This window comes from Electrophorus electricus, chromosome 8 (genome assembly GCF_013358815.1).
Source record: "Electrophorus electricus isolate fEleEle1 chromosome 8, fEleEle1.pri, whole genome shotgun sequence".
Lineage (NCBI taxonomy): Eukaryota > Metazoa > Chordata > Actinopteri > Gymnotiformes > Gymnotidae > Electrophorus > Electrophorus electricus.
This window is the reverse complement of record NC_049542.1, coordinates 14,533,092-14,548,227: the sequence shown is the minus strand read 5'-3', so window position 1 is coordinate 14,548,227 and position 15,136 is coordinate 14,533,092. Positions and strand designations below refer to the sequence as shown.

The 15,136-nt window shown below is 37.9% G+C and overlaps 2 protein-coding genes across 3 annotated transcripts; one reads left to right on the top strand and one right to left on the bottom strand.

Moving 5' to 3' along the window:
• Positions 1-202: 202 nt before the first annotated feature.
• Positions 203-8,541, bottom strand: LOC113567475 (interleukin-21 receptor). The gene is made up of 10 exons (XM_027001311.2): positions 8,230-8,541; positions 7,761-7,884; positions 7,507-7,615; positions 7,124-7,311; positions 6,839-6,993; positions 6,510-6,696; positions 5,803-5,884; positions 4,859-4,952; positions 612-3,365; positions 203-247 (listed from the first exon to the last, which is right to left on the bottom strand). The coding sequence occupies exons 2-9, from the start codon at positions 7,816-7,818 to the stop codon at positions 2,628-2,630; spliced, it is 1,611 nt and encodes a 536-aa protein (XP_026857112.2). The 5' UTR covers positions 7,819-7,884; positions 8,230-8,541; the 3' UTR covers positions 203-247; positions 612-2,627.
• Positions 8,542-8,817: 276 nt separating this feature from the next.
• ube2ia (ubiquitin-conjugating enzyme E2Ia) lies at positions 8,818-15,136 on the top strand. Of its 2 annotated transcripts, XM_027003820.2 has the most exons (8): positions 8,818-9,313; positions 10,014-10,112; positions 11,870-11,953; positions 12,188-12,260; positions 12,381-12,490; positions 13,821-13,900; positions 14,010-14,044; positions 14,176-15,136. In XM_027003820.2, the coding sequence occupies exons 2-7, from the start codon at positions 10,047-10,049 to the stop codon at positions 14,011-14,013; spliced, it is 417 nt and encodes a 138-aa protein (XP_026859621.1). In that variant the 5' UTR covers positions 8,818-9,313; positions 10,014-10,046; the 3' UTR covers positions 14,014-14,044; positions 14,176-15,136. The 2 variants fall into 2 exon arrangements, with proteins under 2 accessions (XP_026859621.1, XP_026859542.1); XM_027003741.2 differs by lacking the exon at positions 14,010-14,044.

Below are 15,136 nucleotides of genomic sequence, written 5' to 3'. Positions count from 1 at the left end.
CCTGTAAGTGGGAGAAGGATCTGTTAGTCTATATTTTTTAAACAAGGTTAATAAAGAAATACAAAATGTAATTTATGAGGTATATTAATTTTCACTGATTACTTTGGTTTACTTGTTGCTTTTTGTTTTAACTGAAATTCCAGCCAGTTTGAATCATTTTCGGTGCCATGGGAAATGACAGAGGAGTTTAAAAAACAATCAATGGTCAACCAGTAATTGGTCTTACATGTGAGCCCACTGTCCTGAACTGAAACATTAAACAGAGAAAGTTGTCTGTTATATGATAACCACAACTCAAGAACACAAGACCTTACATATTCTCAGGCATGTCTCTTTTGGTAGGTTACTTATGTGTATAAAGAAATGGACATGGTGTATATATTTGTTAATAACTTGAACAGGGGTGTCAGACTCCAGTCCTTCATTAATTAAGTCTGCTGATTTTTCAGACTATACCCACAACCCCTAATTCAAGTCAAAGCATTATTAAGTCTTTGTTTAGCCAAATTGTATGTCAAACTCTATAAAAACAACACTACACAATACATTTGGATTAGAACTGAAATCTGATACCTCTGAACTACAATATTCAAATATGAAAGGCATATCACCTGATGAGTTGGCTTTAGAGCGTTGTGTAATGGTTAGAAATGTACAGAGGACTCCAAATTGTAGAATCATTTTCACACGATGTATTTGCCGACAAAATTTACTTCCAACCAGAGTGCTGAGGCCCACCTCTTTAAATACAATGAACATTTACATAAGACATATAATCCATATGCGCATACCTTTTATATTTAAACCTGCAATGAAATATATATAGTACTTTTCCCATCTTGTGTGCACACATGGCAACATTCATAGGTGCGAGCTGGTCTCCATAAGCTTTTCATTATTTAGAGCCCCTATTCTCAATCACTTGCTAACTGATAGCAGCAGTAATCACAGAATTCTTCCATTCTTACAAATGAATTGGGAACACGCCACACGTGTGAATCAGACGTAGGAATTGACAATAAGCAAGAAAACAGTATTAAGCCATTTTTATGAATACCAAGCATATGTACAATCAGAGTAATGGAGTTCAAGATTAAACCAGAAACGGCAAAATCAAAGCAAAGTAAGCAGTGAAGAACAATTCCTTTTTGCCCAGTGTTAACAGTTTTTGATATAGCCATCAAGATGAATGTGTGGCAGTAAGCCCAACTAAGTAATGACACAGTGAAACATAACAGATGCGAAATAAAGCATGAGAAATATCACCATATTACCTTGCCCAGCACAACTCTCTCAGGTTATCAAGAGAAGAGGTGCATTTTAAGCATGGGTTTATACATACGGAAGTTCCTGTTTTGTCTGATCTAAACCTCTGCTATCTGTACATCTTTGATCAGTTAATGAAGCAAGCATGCCAAAGATTGGTCTCTGAGCTATGACTAGTTTCCGAACTCTTAATAGTCATACTGTGATGAGTCAGTATGGAATATTTAATCCTAATAGCTTACAGAGCATATAGTATTTGTGTAGTATTTGTCATGTATTTTTACATCACAAGACAAACTTGATTGGAAGACCAGATTTATGTGGAGGGTTTCCTTCTCTAAATTTAGCCAAACAGTCCTTTGTTTAATGCAACTGTTATTTGTAATAATAATAATAATAATAATAATAATAATAATAATAATAATCTACATTCATTTATGTGCAATACTATATGTATGTGAGCTGGTCATGGTTAACTTAAAACCTGGTATGATAACATAAATGTTCTGTGTTAGCTAAAAGGTGCTAGTTAGAAAAAATGCTTTTGCAATAGTGCGCAGCAGGAAAGTGTTTTAGCTGGAATGCCACTACCATCTATTATGCAAAACTGGGGTGCCCAACGTAGGTTACCACTAACATTAGGGAATTTCCAGCCCTAGGTGTGCTAGGGGAAACTTAACTCAGCAGACTGTCTCTTCATAAACAAAGCTTGGCACCACAATGTCTCACAACTGAGTTATGCTTTAGCTGTAAAAAGTGCCATAGCTATAACAATATCTGCAGCATACATTGCAGAATGTTAAAGTGGAGAAAAATAACTGAGCTCAGACATTCTAGTCATGTAGGCATAAGATCTTATCAATTTGAAAACACACTGGCATTATCAGATTGGGGGTTCATAACAACAACTGAACATGCTTATCTCTCTTAGTTAACACACTCATCACTCCTGTGCCAGTCCAGTTCTCAACACCAGAACTTGATAAACACAGATCTGTGGGAAATACTCTCAAGGCTTGTCTCTGTTCATCTTTCATGTCCCTCCACCACAAATGCTGAAAAAAACCCCAAAAACATACAGTTCTGAAAGCTCAGCGATACCAAATCAGATTTTGTTGTCACAAACACAGTCGACTCACTTCCTCAGATTTTACTTCAGCAACCAGAGAATCACCAGTCTATTGTTCCCATAGTCCAGGCTGTCAGTGTAAACTAAGCTCTAGGTAAGTCTTTATGCCTGTAACCATCCAGAGTGAAACATTTCTAGTGATTCTGGTACTGCAAGTTTCAACCCCCTGCATGATGGGCAATCAGTGTACAAAGAGAAAAAGAGTTCATAGTAAAAGTAGTCCCTCACTGAATCACAGACTCTGCTGCCCAGAGTTGCTTCTGTCTCCTGATGATGGAATAAAGGCCACCCACTGTTTGACATAGTTTGAATGAGCACCCACACCACCACTCAGTAAAGCGGCTTCCAATTGTTCGCCTCCATCACATTCAGAGCTCAGTGGGCTCGAGCAGTCTGATTCCAGGAAGCCACTGTCGATGGTGTCCAAGTCCAGGCCCACTTGCGGGTAGCCATCGTCATATTGCTCGTTAGAACTGTACGAGTCGAGGGAGCTTTCTTCAATGTTCTCCATGTCAGTGGCTTGGAGCTGCCACTCTTCAAAGCCCTGCCCCCTGGGGCCCCTCTGTCCATCTAGCCCTGGGACTTTGTCATCATCTGCAAATCCATCTGCCCTCTGATTGGCCCCTTCGAGGCCAGGCTGGTCTTCGAGCTGTGGCCCGTTCCTACTGCCTCCAGTCCAGTCTGAAACGGTCACGGTATCCATGGAGATGTGGCCCCCAGATCGTGTGGTAAGAAGGCTGCTGCTTCCGAGGAAGTAGCGCTTGGACATAGGGTTGACCAGGCTGCGTGTGCTCCAGTCTCCCATGCCACTCCCACTCCTACCACCACCATCACCACCACCACCATGCTCCTGCAGAAGCTCCCTCTGACATGGCAGAGCTGCTAGTGGCTTCTCACTCAGCACCTGCAGGGGCACACTCTTCTCCAGGATGTCCATGGTGTTGAAAGTAAGGACTGGCCCAACCCATTTCTGCAACAGCAAAGGGGAGCCGTTTTAGACTTTGACTGCTCACAGTAGCCTATATATATTATAAGGCTTAGCATACCCATGCTTATCTAGGATCAGTTTTTACAATGTAGCTGGTAAAAATAATAATATAGAAAAGGAACACCTGATGGAAAAATGAGCATATTTTAACCATTACATAAAACAAAAAGAATTATGAAAAACAGAAACAAGAAACATGGACACTGGCAATTAAATTTGCCAAAGAGGAAGTTGCTGCAAAGCTTATAAAAAGGCCTATCTTTGTGTACAGAGCAAGACATTTATAGCAACAGCCTGAAGAAAACCCCAAAATGCCACTGCAGAACCACAAGCAGCAAAAATTTAATATTATGACAGTCCTGAAGTTGATAGAAGTCAAGGCAGCAAAAGGGGCAAACAGGTTTACCCTTAAGATGAAATCATGGGTTATATCAGGGAAAAGGCCTTAAATGTCAAATTCTTGACTCATAAGGGTAAAGTCTATGACTCAATACAAAAATAAGCAGTAGAAAAAATGCAAGTAGAGATCAGAGATTAAAAATAATCATATGAAAATTAAACAGATCATGGCATTGCCATTATTGTTATATAAGTGTCATATCTATGAGTAACCTCAACCAGAACCTCTAGGACTTGTTGTTTTCCAAAAAAAAAAAAAATTCTGTTTATTTTTTTCCTTTATTTTAATCTTGTTTTACATGATGTCTTCTGTCTTCTGCTACCTGTTATTTATGCACCACTGTCCTCTACTGGGCATGTGGTGTCTGTGAAGATCACATACTTATATAATTTTGGACTTGTGCCAGCTGACAGTCATCACCACTTCCTTTGGAATCATTTCATGCTGAAGAAAGCAGCAGCAGCTCAGTGAGATTGGTGAGACAGTAGAACCCTGTCATGGTTACTTATTACTTCACTTCTAAGATACAAAAACTCTCCCATCATCCTCAGCCACAGACCAATGTTATTTACCACTAAAGGATAAAAAACTCAGTTTTCTGGCTTCTGTGACGAAGATCTCAGGGCTGAGAGATTACTTTGCTTTGTCTGATGGAGTGGAATCTTCATAAAATTTCCCTTTGAGAAGAAAACATCTATATATATCTACCCACCTAATCTGAGTTTAGGTTTGAGCTCATAGTACTTTCCATCTGAGGGGAGAACTGCTACTTTCATTTTGCACATGTAAGTCCACCCAGATGTTAACCATGCAGCCCTCATAGTGCCTTTTGAAGCCCCTGGAGACTGACTCATTTGTGAAAATGCCATGGTCTCTTCTTGACTGTGATGAGAAGGGTTTTGCTATATTTGACACATGAAAATCCCTCTGACACATCGACTCTTAAGAACATTTGGTGTTGAAGCACAGGGTGGGGTGGGGGACGTGGAGGCTACTGGGAAAACGAGAAAGCCACCCAGCAGTGATGGATAGACTGAAAACATCGCCATACCACGGCTGCCCTCTCTTATCTTACCTTAAAGTCTCCTTGATATGTGTGGTAGAGAGGTTTGAAGAAATTTTGCGGATTTGGGATGTACTGACACATGTACAGCTTAATATGCCACCTCCTGTAAATGAGGGAACACAAGAAAGAAGCCCATCGTGTTATTTTAGGCTTGCCCTAAAATTCCTCCAAAGCTTAGTGTAGTGCCACCTCAGGAGCAGCGCAAGAATATGCGACATGTGGGTAGCTGGAGAATAAACAGGAGATTTATGTCACTGAACCTGAAAACCAGGCCAGTGTTGATACAGAGAGAGCTGAGTGCAGAGAAAGGGTGATGCGTCTGTTGCACCAGCAGTAATGCAGCTCTGACTTCCTCTGCTTTCTTGCCTCGTTTGAACCGAGGCAAGGCTGCAGTATGTACTTTGCTGCCGTTGTGGTTTTTGGTGAATGTGGGCGATGTGAGAGATCGATGCATGTACGGTAAAAGACGTGATGTCAATTACTGGAAAAGGTGGAGGCACTATCAGTGTTCAAAATCAGCCAAACCTTCTAATCCTCCATAATCTAAAATGACCACTAATAAAAGGTTAAGACCAATGAGCCATATAATGTAGAGAACAGAGGGATAATGACATGATTAATATTTGATTCAGTGACAGGCTGTGAGTGGATTAATTCAAAAATTAACCTCATGCCATATCAACCAAAAGACTGTAGTTGTATTTGAGGGGTGAATAATAATAATTTAAAAAAACAAGCAAAAAAAACAAAAAAAAAACAAAAAAAAAACAAAAAAAAAGACTTCTCTCTTTTTTAAAATGTAAAAGAAATATTTGTTTTGAGACTTTTGCAGTATTTTTATTTAAAAAACTATTAGATATCAGGCATTATTATACATCCATTAATAAATAAAATGTTCATCTGCATATTAATGAATCTGTTCCTACGGTATGTGTTTCAAAAAATATACTTACAGTTTCCCAAAGAACAAAAGCATAAGTGGGACCACTGACAAAAGCACCAAAAAGTATCGCTTTGGCCCCATGAAATCAGCATCTGTAAGAATGAGAGAACAGTTAATATCAGATTTTACGAACTCATCTTAAAAATGATGTCAAAAGTCAAAAACATTCTGAGCATGGTTTTTTGTGACCATTGTAAATAAAAATAATAATTGCAAATTAAAAAGCTAAAAGAGGTGTTCTGATTTCTTGAAGCAAAATTATGTCTGAAATAATCCAAATAATTTATATATACAAATAATTATATATATATATATATATACAAAGTATATAAAATATAATTTTGGGAGAAAAGAATTTTGCTTCTACTTTGATCCACTTTGAAATTTACTTCAACTAACTGTATTGGAATCCATTAAGAAAAATTAGAAAAACATATCACTGACAGGCCAAACAACTCTCCATAAACAAAGGTCTATTCCAAAATTGACAGTACTGACCTTCAGCAAGCTAAAAGTATAAGTAACTCTCACAGCCTGAAACTTTTTTGAACTGAAATTGAAACAGCATGCTTCTAGAATTCAAAACCTTTTTTTCTGAGTAACTAGTTTGTGGTGTTTTAGGTTTTCTGGGAGAAGTAACAATTTGCACCTACAAAAAAACTGCATACAGTAAGTGAAAAAGAGACTGAGTGTGTTCGAGTGTGCTCTTTGCTTTACCAGGGCAGGGGCAGGTCCATTCAATGCTGGAGCTCCACTCACTCCATTCCTTCCCACTGTTCGGGATCCTCGCAGGGTTCACAGAGGCCTGAACTTCAGCAACATACACTCTCCCCGACAAGAGCGACTCACACTGAATTTCCTGGTGCCTGCAGTCCTCATGGATGTTATACTCCATGTAGTATTTCTGTGTGTCATTTTTTCAGGTGAAAGATTACTTTGCATGTCCAGGAGTGTATGGTTAACCAGAAAATGTATAATAAACAATGCCATCCCCCCATTTGACTATGTTTTAAATATTCAGTTAAAACCAAAGTGGTCTACTTTACCTCATCCAGGTTATCCTTTGGCCTTAAACGCACCCTGTACATCAAATCATCTTGCAGCAAACTGATGTCATCATCAGTATAGACCGTATCCCAGGAAATGTTAAAAGCCTGATCATTTTTTGTAAGAGTTAGATTGATTGGCGGCCATGGCTTAACTTTAAAAACAAAACAAAACAAAAAATAAAATAAAAAAATGAATGAAGAATTAGATAAACAAAAAACTGATTTGAGGAAAATGATAAATGAATCATGGGAAATAAAGAACAATTAGCTATAAATACATACTGATGTGATACAGAATCACATGGCTTAGCGTATGCTCTTCCAACTCAGTTTGCTGCTTTAACTGTTTTACTTTTAGTGTGCAGTTTGTATCCATTTCAATTATGATGGAGAAGTTGTCTGGTTGTATTGTACACCACTGATGTGGTGGTCGGATAGCACATCTCCCATTGACAGAATCAAACTCACTTCTGCAAAATTATGACAATGACAAAAGCATCTCAGCCAAATAAGACAAATAAAGTAACACCTTGTCACATTTGGATTATAGATGAAAGGTATTTTAGAGTTGTATAAAATAACAAAGGGTCCTTGATAAACTAGAAAAAAAGCAAGCGAAAATAGTTTACTTGCTAAGGACAAAAAAGTCTTTAGTGAACTGATACCTGCACTCTGCTTCTACATCACAAGACAATGGTCCATCTGAGGCAGAAATGGAACAGTTCAACATTGACCTGTAGTCAGTGGTGCAGCTTACTCTGCATTCTCCACCACCTGCAAAAGGAAGAGGGTCAGCACAGGTCACCCTGGCCATGCTTCAGCCCAGTCACTCTTGAGTTTAACAGACAATACATTCTATGCAGATACAAACCCATGTGCATGCAGTTCACTGATGAAAGGTGGAGGAATTCAGACTTACAGCACTGAACGAGTCCACAGCACAAAAGAAGAAAAAGAGTTTGGTGCACAGCAGCCATTATGAAGAAGGCAAACGCAATGTGCAGGTCAGTTCAGCTGGTTATTACACAGCAGAAACGTGAAATCTGTAATTAAAAAAAAAAAAATTAAACCAATTATTCTTCATCAGTGTGACTGTTCTAAACAGATCCACAGAATGTAACTGATTTGTCAGAATAACAATTGGAAAACAAGATACATTCAGAAATTGGAAAACAATTGGAAAAGGCAGAAAATCATGAGCCCTGTAGTTAATGAGAAATTTAATTCCCCTTTATTATGTTTTCACTTCTACTTATTTCATTTCTGAAAAAGGACAAACAAGAAACAAGGTTAAAGGACAAACAAGAAACAAGGACAAACAAGTCTTTAGAATTAGTCAAGAATTAGTCAAGAAGTAACTAAGAAGTAACTAATTATTATTGTCTTACCTAAATAGGCCCAGAATGTTTGTTCCATAAATATCCAAATGCCAGAAAAAGACGTTGAGACTTTGAGTCCTCAGTAAATTAATCACCTTAAACATGACTTTATAAATATGTAGCATTTAATGAAATATTGCTACAGTCCTGTTGATCTACATGTTCAGTCATTCACAGATGACATTTGGGACACCGTGTCACGAAGGAAGTGGTTTTGTGGTAATCTGCAATAAACGTAAGCACCGCCTCCTGTTGATTTATTTATTTATTTATGTCTGCGCTAGGTCCTGAAAAAAATGCCGTATCATCATTAACAGGTAACATGTTAATAGGCTATATACCATCATAGGTATTCTCAAAACACACTTCTATTATTATTTATTAAAGTTTGAAACACTGATACAAAAGTATGTGCGCGCGTGCGCATATATATATATATATATATATATATATATATATATATATATATATATATATATATATATATATATATATATATATATATATATATATGAGAGAGAGAGAGAGAGAGAGAGAGTGTGAGTGAGTGTGTGTGTGTTAAACTGATCTAGCCTGTCGTTAAATAGTTGTCCAGTATATCGCCGGACAGACAAAACAGTTCTATATAATTTCAAACAATCACCGGGATACTTTTACATTATGAATACATGAATGACTATTTCAACGATTGAACTTTCCCCGCAACACTATTTTTCCAGTCTCGTGATCTCTTGGACTAAAGATGTCAGGCTAGTTATGTTTATTAGCTTTTTCTTTCTTTTTTTTCTTTTCTTTTTTTTCTTTTCTTTTTTTTTTTTTCTCCGCGAAGTGTTTTACTGCTTATTTCTATCAGCTGTTATCTAAGGATACCTAATGTTATCCAATCCACGGGGAGACCCAGCCTAATTGATGAAGCTTTTGCTCAGGCAGTTGGATCCCTCCTCAAAGGTCCTGGTTATTCTGTTTTACAGGAGGGAAACTTCACTATCTAGTTAGCTAGCTATAAATTGTTTCGAGTCTGATTTAGGTTACCCAAACATTAGCTAGTTGTTTTCTAGCACAAAGAACTACAGAGTATTTTATCTGAACATAGGTAAGTGTGTAAAAGAGTCTAAAACTATAATCAGTTAATTGGTTATCCGAGATGTGGTCTTTGATAGTTTGCGGTGTTTTCGTTTGGTTTGCAATCCCTTTAGCTAGCTAAGCTAGCTGTAGCTAATCATACTTGTGCATCTTTATTAGCTTGCTAGCTGCTTGTTTGTGTTAGCTTAATGTCACTGACTCTGCTTTAAAAATCTGTCATTTGGACACTTTCAGGTTAACGTTACAGAGTACAACAATATATCAATCAGTTTATGTCGAAATAACAAGGCGTGCGTAGTAAAGCACTTTGGCAGTGATTTTGCGCCGGATGATTTTCAGCCACTTGGAAATATTAGCTAGGTTAGCTAACTAGCTATGCTAAGTTAACCTAGGTAGCATATATAGGTTTAAAGCTAAAGGACTCAACATTATTTGACAAGTTAATAAGCTTTTTATATGGGAGCAATTGCAGCAATTTTAAAAGTTTGGTAATATTTATAGTCGGGATGTGACGAGGCATTAGAAAAGTGTGGGCGTCTTGGTGTTAGATTTGGTACCACCACCTAGTTAACTACTTGGCTAAAGTACCTAGACGTTAAAATAGTGCGCGTATTCTGATTTTGCAGTACCCCAACCACCCTATGAAAAGGCAAGCTACGAGGTATTTGGATAACGTCTCTTGCATCACTCACGCCTGTATGTTTTTCCAGGTTTACGTCCATCATTTTAAGGCGCCACGAGTCATGTCTGGTATAGCGTTAAGTCGTCTCGCGCAGGAACGGAAGGCATGGCGGAAAGATCATCCATTTGTAAGTACGAGGTGGTATTATGCCGATTAGCATTACACATCTCTCAAATGCAGTTTCCTTGTAAGAAAGGCACCTGCGTATGTGTATTCGAGATACTGTTATGGCATGATGGACTGTCTGCGAATAACAGTATTTAGACAATTTGAGGACTATTGTTAAAAGGTGGTGGGGGGTGTGTGTGTTTGATGTAGAGGTAGTAAAAATTGCAGTGAAGTACATATTTCCAGAGTAACAATACAGTTCCATGCAGATGTCGTTCATCAGCGGTTCATGCATTATGGCAGCAGTGAAGTTGGAAAACTCAAACAAAAATAACTTATCTACACACTGCGCTTTAGAACCCCATGGAATTAATGTTGTAATTTAAAGATGTTTCCTAATATAAACGAACCTTCTAGAATGTCAGAAGCACTTTGCTTGCACAGCTGATGAAGGTTCTCTGTCCAAAACATCCTGTTTCTCTGGAAACCTTGTACTTTGCTGCAGTCTCTACAACTTTAACAGTACACTGCAGTTACACCCTGGAATCCCATATATAAATAAGATTAGGGTATTACAAATTGAAAGATTAATGTCCAAATTGTTGTTGTTTTTTTGATAGACCTATATTGACATTCACTAATTTATTGCAATTCATCTTGTGATTTTAAGGTCTGTAAATTAAAGTTCAGGTGGGCATGCATGGTCCACATAGTATCAAACATCTACCAAATGTAATTACAAATGGATCTCATTTGTACATAAATTAATTTAATTATAAATTTCAGGAAGGTAATTTTTACCCTGGCTTCAAGCTGTTCTCATCACTGCTGTTTTATCAACCAAAACATGCTGTTCTGTTTTATTGCGTTCATGTCACACATTAACGGGGTAAGTAAATGTGTTCATGTAAACCAAATTCCATTAATACATGCTTTGAGCAGTGCTACCCTGTCAGCTTGCTACAAAGATCCAACATCTGTGAGCACAAGATGACCTTAAATGCTCACTCAAATATTTCTGTTCTCTGTACAGTCAGCCTTACTTGTGCTGTGATTTCTAGCAGTCACCGTTTTGCATAGTGGTTGCATGTCAATCCTTTGATAACTAAAGTAGCCTGCTTTTAAAGTTTGCTTACATCAAGTTTAAGTGGGGTACGTGCAAGAGAGAACATGCTCAACACACATTTTGTACTTCATTGTGACTTAAATTGAGGTATTTTGACTTATGCCCAAAATGATTTAAGCAAGGTTTTAAAGCAGTGTAAATTATCGACCATTGGTACATATGCCAAGAGCAATATTTAAGAAATGCAACATACCTCTGAACTTCTTTTCAAACTGAAGCAAATAAAGTTGTAAGGCCCCTGTAGTTCTAATTTCAAATATATGCTTAAAGACAAGTGGTTATGTCCCAAAGTATGCAGTCCACTGTTTGTACCCTTGAAATAGTAATACCCCACCCACGCTATTTCCACTGTAGTGCACATCTCTTTTTATACTTTGTGAACAGCTGATGGAGGTTCATTTTTAAAGTTAGGCTTCAAGAAAAACTCAATGCAGTTAACTTTAAGTACATCTCATTTGTAAAGATATTTTATGAAATGTATTTACAGGATCACTGTAATTATTTTTTACAACTTCTGAGCAAGACAAAGGAACATGGTGTTTTGTTTTTTTTGTTTTCTTATAAATCTTGATTTGTCTTTTTTTTGCCTTTGTCAGGATTATCTAAAACTTTGAAGAACATTTGGCATTAAGGCATATTCTCTTTTGCAGGGCTTCGTAGCTGTTCCAACCAAAAACCCAGATGGAACCATGAACTTGATGAATTGGGAGTGTGCTATTCCTGGAAAGAAGGGGGTGAGAATCTCGGCTAGAGAGGGAGAGTAGCTTGGTGCTCAGCATTGCCTATACATGTTGGCCTACTTGTGCTCACATGAGGGAGATTTATTTTTCCATTAAAAAAAACAAAAACTCTCTTTTGCTGAATATGTTTGCGTTTTGGTTGTAGTTCTGATTTTGAATCCTTTAATGAAGTAATTATCTAAATTGTTGTTTAGAATTGTCTGTGTCTTCCAAATATCTTCCCTCCAGACTCCTTGGGAGGGAGGCTTGTTTAAACTGCGGATGCTCTTTAAGGATGACTACCCTTCCTCCCCTCCAAAGTGTGAGCTATGGTTTGATGTTCTGATGATGTGTATTCAATATCATGTTCTAAGCATCAAGCAATTCTCATCCTTTTTCTTTTTTTTTCTTTTTTTTTTAAAAAAGCTGTTGCTTTCCGCAGGTAAATTTGAACCTCCCCTGTTTCATCCCAACGTATACCCATCTGGCACAGTGTGCCTGTCAATTTTAGAGGAGGACAAAGACTGGAGGCCCGCTATTACAATCAAGCAAGTAAGCAAGTAACTTCCAGTTTATTTGCACATACTGCACTATTAGCTGTTATATTGACTTTGCTGACTGTTGAAGAAAGCAAATATATCAAATAGATACATGGTTTTTTACATTTTATACAAACACACTGCCCCTTTAAGGCTACAGTATCTTCTAGAAGTAACATTTCCTGAAATTATTCTTACTAAATAATTTTGAATAAAAGTTCAGATTACAAATAAACAGAATGTGGTGTTTTTGAGTAGTAGGGTGTTTGTTGGTCTGCCTAACCACTGCACACAGTAATTGCTAAAGTGTAGAAGCCCCATTTATAAGAGCTATATTTTGGTTGGGTGTTAAGTTGGTGTGCTTAAGCTGACCTGTGAGAGCTCTAAAGGTAAGTGATTCAGGTGAGGGTGATGAGGATAAATGGCTTCAAAATAACTACAGAACAGAGCATACAAAAATGTACAATTTGGAGTATCTAGAAAACACTTGGTTAACAACCACTAGGTCAGGTGAAGTGGACAGCTCCATGATCTGATTACAGTATTAAAGTACATCTGATTAAAGTAATAAATGTACAAGCTTCTCAAACCTATTTTTATGGGCATAACCCTTCCTATCATACTAGGCAATTTTTATGTAACGATCAAGACATCTGGAAGTGATCTGTAGTAGTATCATGGCTAAGGCATGCTTGGCCTTTAGAATGGCTCTCATAATTACTGGTGGCATTTTGGCTGCCAAGGCAACCAAAAGAAAAAAGGTGGCTGTTTTTCAGTTCGCAAGTTAAGTCTCAATTTGCATTAAAGAAGACATCACTTTCGCTTCCTGAAAGTAGACTAGAGTAAACAAGGGATCACAGACAAGAACTAAAAATGGCTGGAGAAGACACTTGCCAAAATGCCCTGAGGGAAGACTGTGGGTGTAGGTGTTTGTTACTGGGTCGCTGGCTTTGTTGTAGGTATTGAACGTGAGGCATATGGAGCTTATTATTACTATTCATATGGCTTTTATTTGTTTAATTTATTTAGGCCGTCGCTTGTGTTCAGTTATTGTAATGTGTCCAAAGGCCGTACAGTTCCAGAACACAACATGCATAGCAAAAAATGAGTTTGTATTCTTGCCTCATTTTGTTTGTCCTTGTTTTCACATGCTTTGGTGTACAGCACAATTTGCCTTAATCATTCCAGTACTTTTGAAGGAAAATTATTTTTCCTTCAATGGAGGGATTATAAGTGCATTTAACTGCTCTTGTAGACTGCATCCTGAAGAGGGCAGTATGGTCTCACAGAAGGTGTGTGGTTCAGTTTCCTGCTGTGCTTATCATCTTGGGCTTGTTTTTTAGATCTTGTTAGGAATTCAAGAACTCCTAAATGAGCCGAACATTCAGGACCCAGCACAAGCTGAGGCATATACAATTTACTGGTAAGCCCATCTAATGCCCAGCCCCTGGTGAACAGGAAGCCTGGGTCATGCTCACTATTTGAGTGCCCAAAAAAATTTGATTTTTTTTTTTTTTTTTAAACATTTCAAGCTGACTAGCAGACTACGTTCTAAGATGCAGTTTTTGTAAGTAAAGATTTGATTGTCTTCAGAGATGATTTTCCATTTGGAGTGGTTGCTTGTATTATGTCTGCTACATCCAGATGTAGTGGATTTCTTTAAGTCACATGTCTACACAGTTTTTGTTTTTGTTACAGCCAAAACAGAGTGGAATATGAAAAAAGAGTCCGAGCACAAGCCAAAAAGTTTTCTCCATAAGCCTCGACGTTTTGCCGCAAAGGAAAGAGATTTGATGAGGTCCTTGCAGTCACTCCTCACCACCCCTGCCCAACCCTCATCCATTTCACATTAATTCTCACCTGGATTTAAAGAGAATTCAATGTCTTGTGCCATTCAGTCCAGTGACACTCGTCTAACAAAGCACTCTCTTGGCTCTTAATTTGTCTTTATTTCCTTCTGAAAGAGGTAGTGTCGCCATTGCCCCGTTGAAGCTAAATCAGGGCACAGACTCTCCTTCCAGAGGGCTGCAGGTCTACATGGTTCCATTTTCCCCCGTCCCCCTCCTTGCTCTGGCCTGCTTAGATTCGTGATGGGCTTGGTAATTACCTGATGAGACTAATCAGGCATGTCTGAGCAGGGAAAACAAACTACAGTAATGTGGCCATTCTGGTCTGCAGAAGATGACATTTTGGAGATACGGAGTTTGTACTTTGTACGTGCAGGAAAAGGCACTGAGAATTGATCCATATGCAGCATAATGAAATTGTATTCCACGTACGAAGTTATGAACATAACTTGCTCTTTTTTTCATTCTTTCAGACTGGCCTTCTTTAAACTCTTCCATGGTTTAATGATGTAAGACAATTACTTAAATGTCAGTATTTCAGCTGCTGTAAAATGATACTTTTATACTTCCTTGATTTTGAATTAGTGTCTCTAGAACTTTCATTCCTGGTGCAGGCAGTGTAGACAGCATGTAATAGACAGTATGATAGCATTGTGCTGCCTTGGCCAACTAAATATGTTGTGCAAAAAAGAAAGGCCTCTGAATCAAAACGGAAAGGTGGATTAGTTTGTTGCTGCATCACTCTTTGTGTTAATATGGTGTTTTTGTTCATGTGAGTGTTTAGAGTAAATAAAAATGTTTATACAAAATTA

Bases quoted from the DNA above. Each gene is read 5' to 3' on its own strand.
- ube2ia (XM_027003741.2), top strand. From the start codon at position 10,047: ATGTCTGGTATAGCGTTAAGTCGTCTCGCGCAGGAACGGAAGGCATGG. The intron at 10,113-11,869 runs GTAAGTACGAGG...TCTCTTTTGCAG, and splicing joins GGCGGAAAGATCATCCATTT to GGCTTCGTAGCTGTTCCAAC. The intron at 13,901-14,175 runs GTAAGCCCATCT...TTTTTGTTACAG, and splicing joins GAGGCATATACAATTTACTG to CCAAAACAGAGTGGAATATG.
- LOC113567475 (XM_027001311.2), bottom strand. From the start codon at position 7,818: ATGGCTGCTGTGCACCAAACTCTTTTTCTTCTTTTGTGCTGTGGACTC. The intron at 5,885-6,509 runs GTAAAGCAAAGA...TCATTCTTACAG, and splicing joins ATGGACCTGCCCCTGCCCTG to ATGCTGATTTCATGGGGCCA. The intron at 4,953-5,802 runs GTAAGTATATTT...CCTCATTTACAG, and splicing joins CTTTTGTTCTTTGGGAAACT to GAGGTGGCATATTAAGCTGT.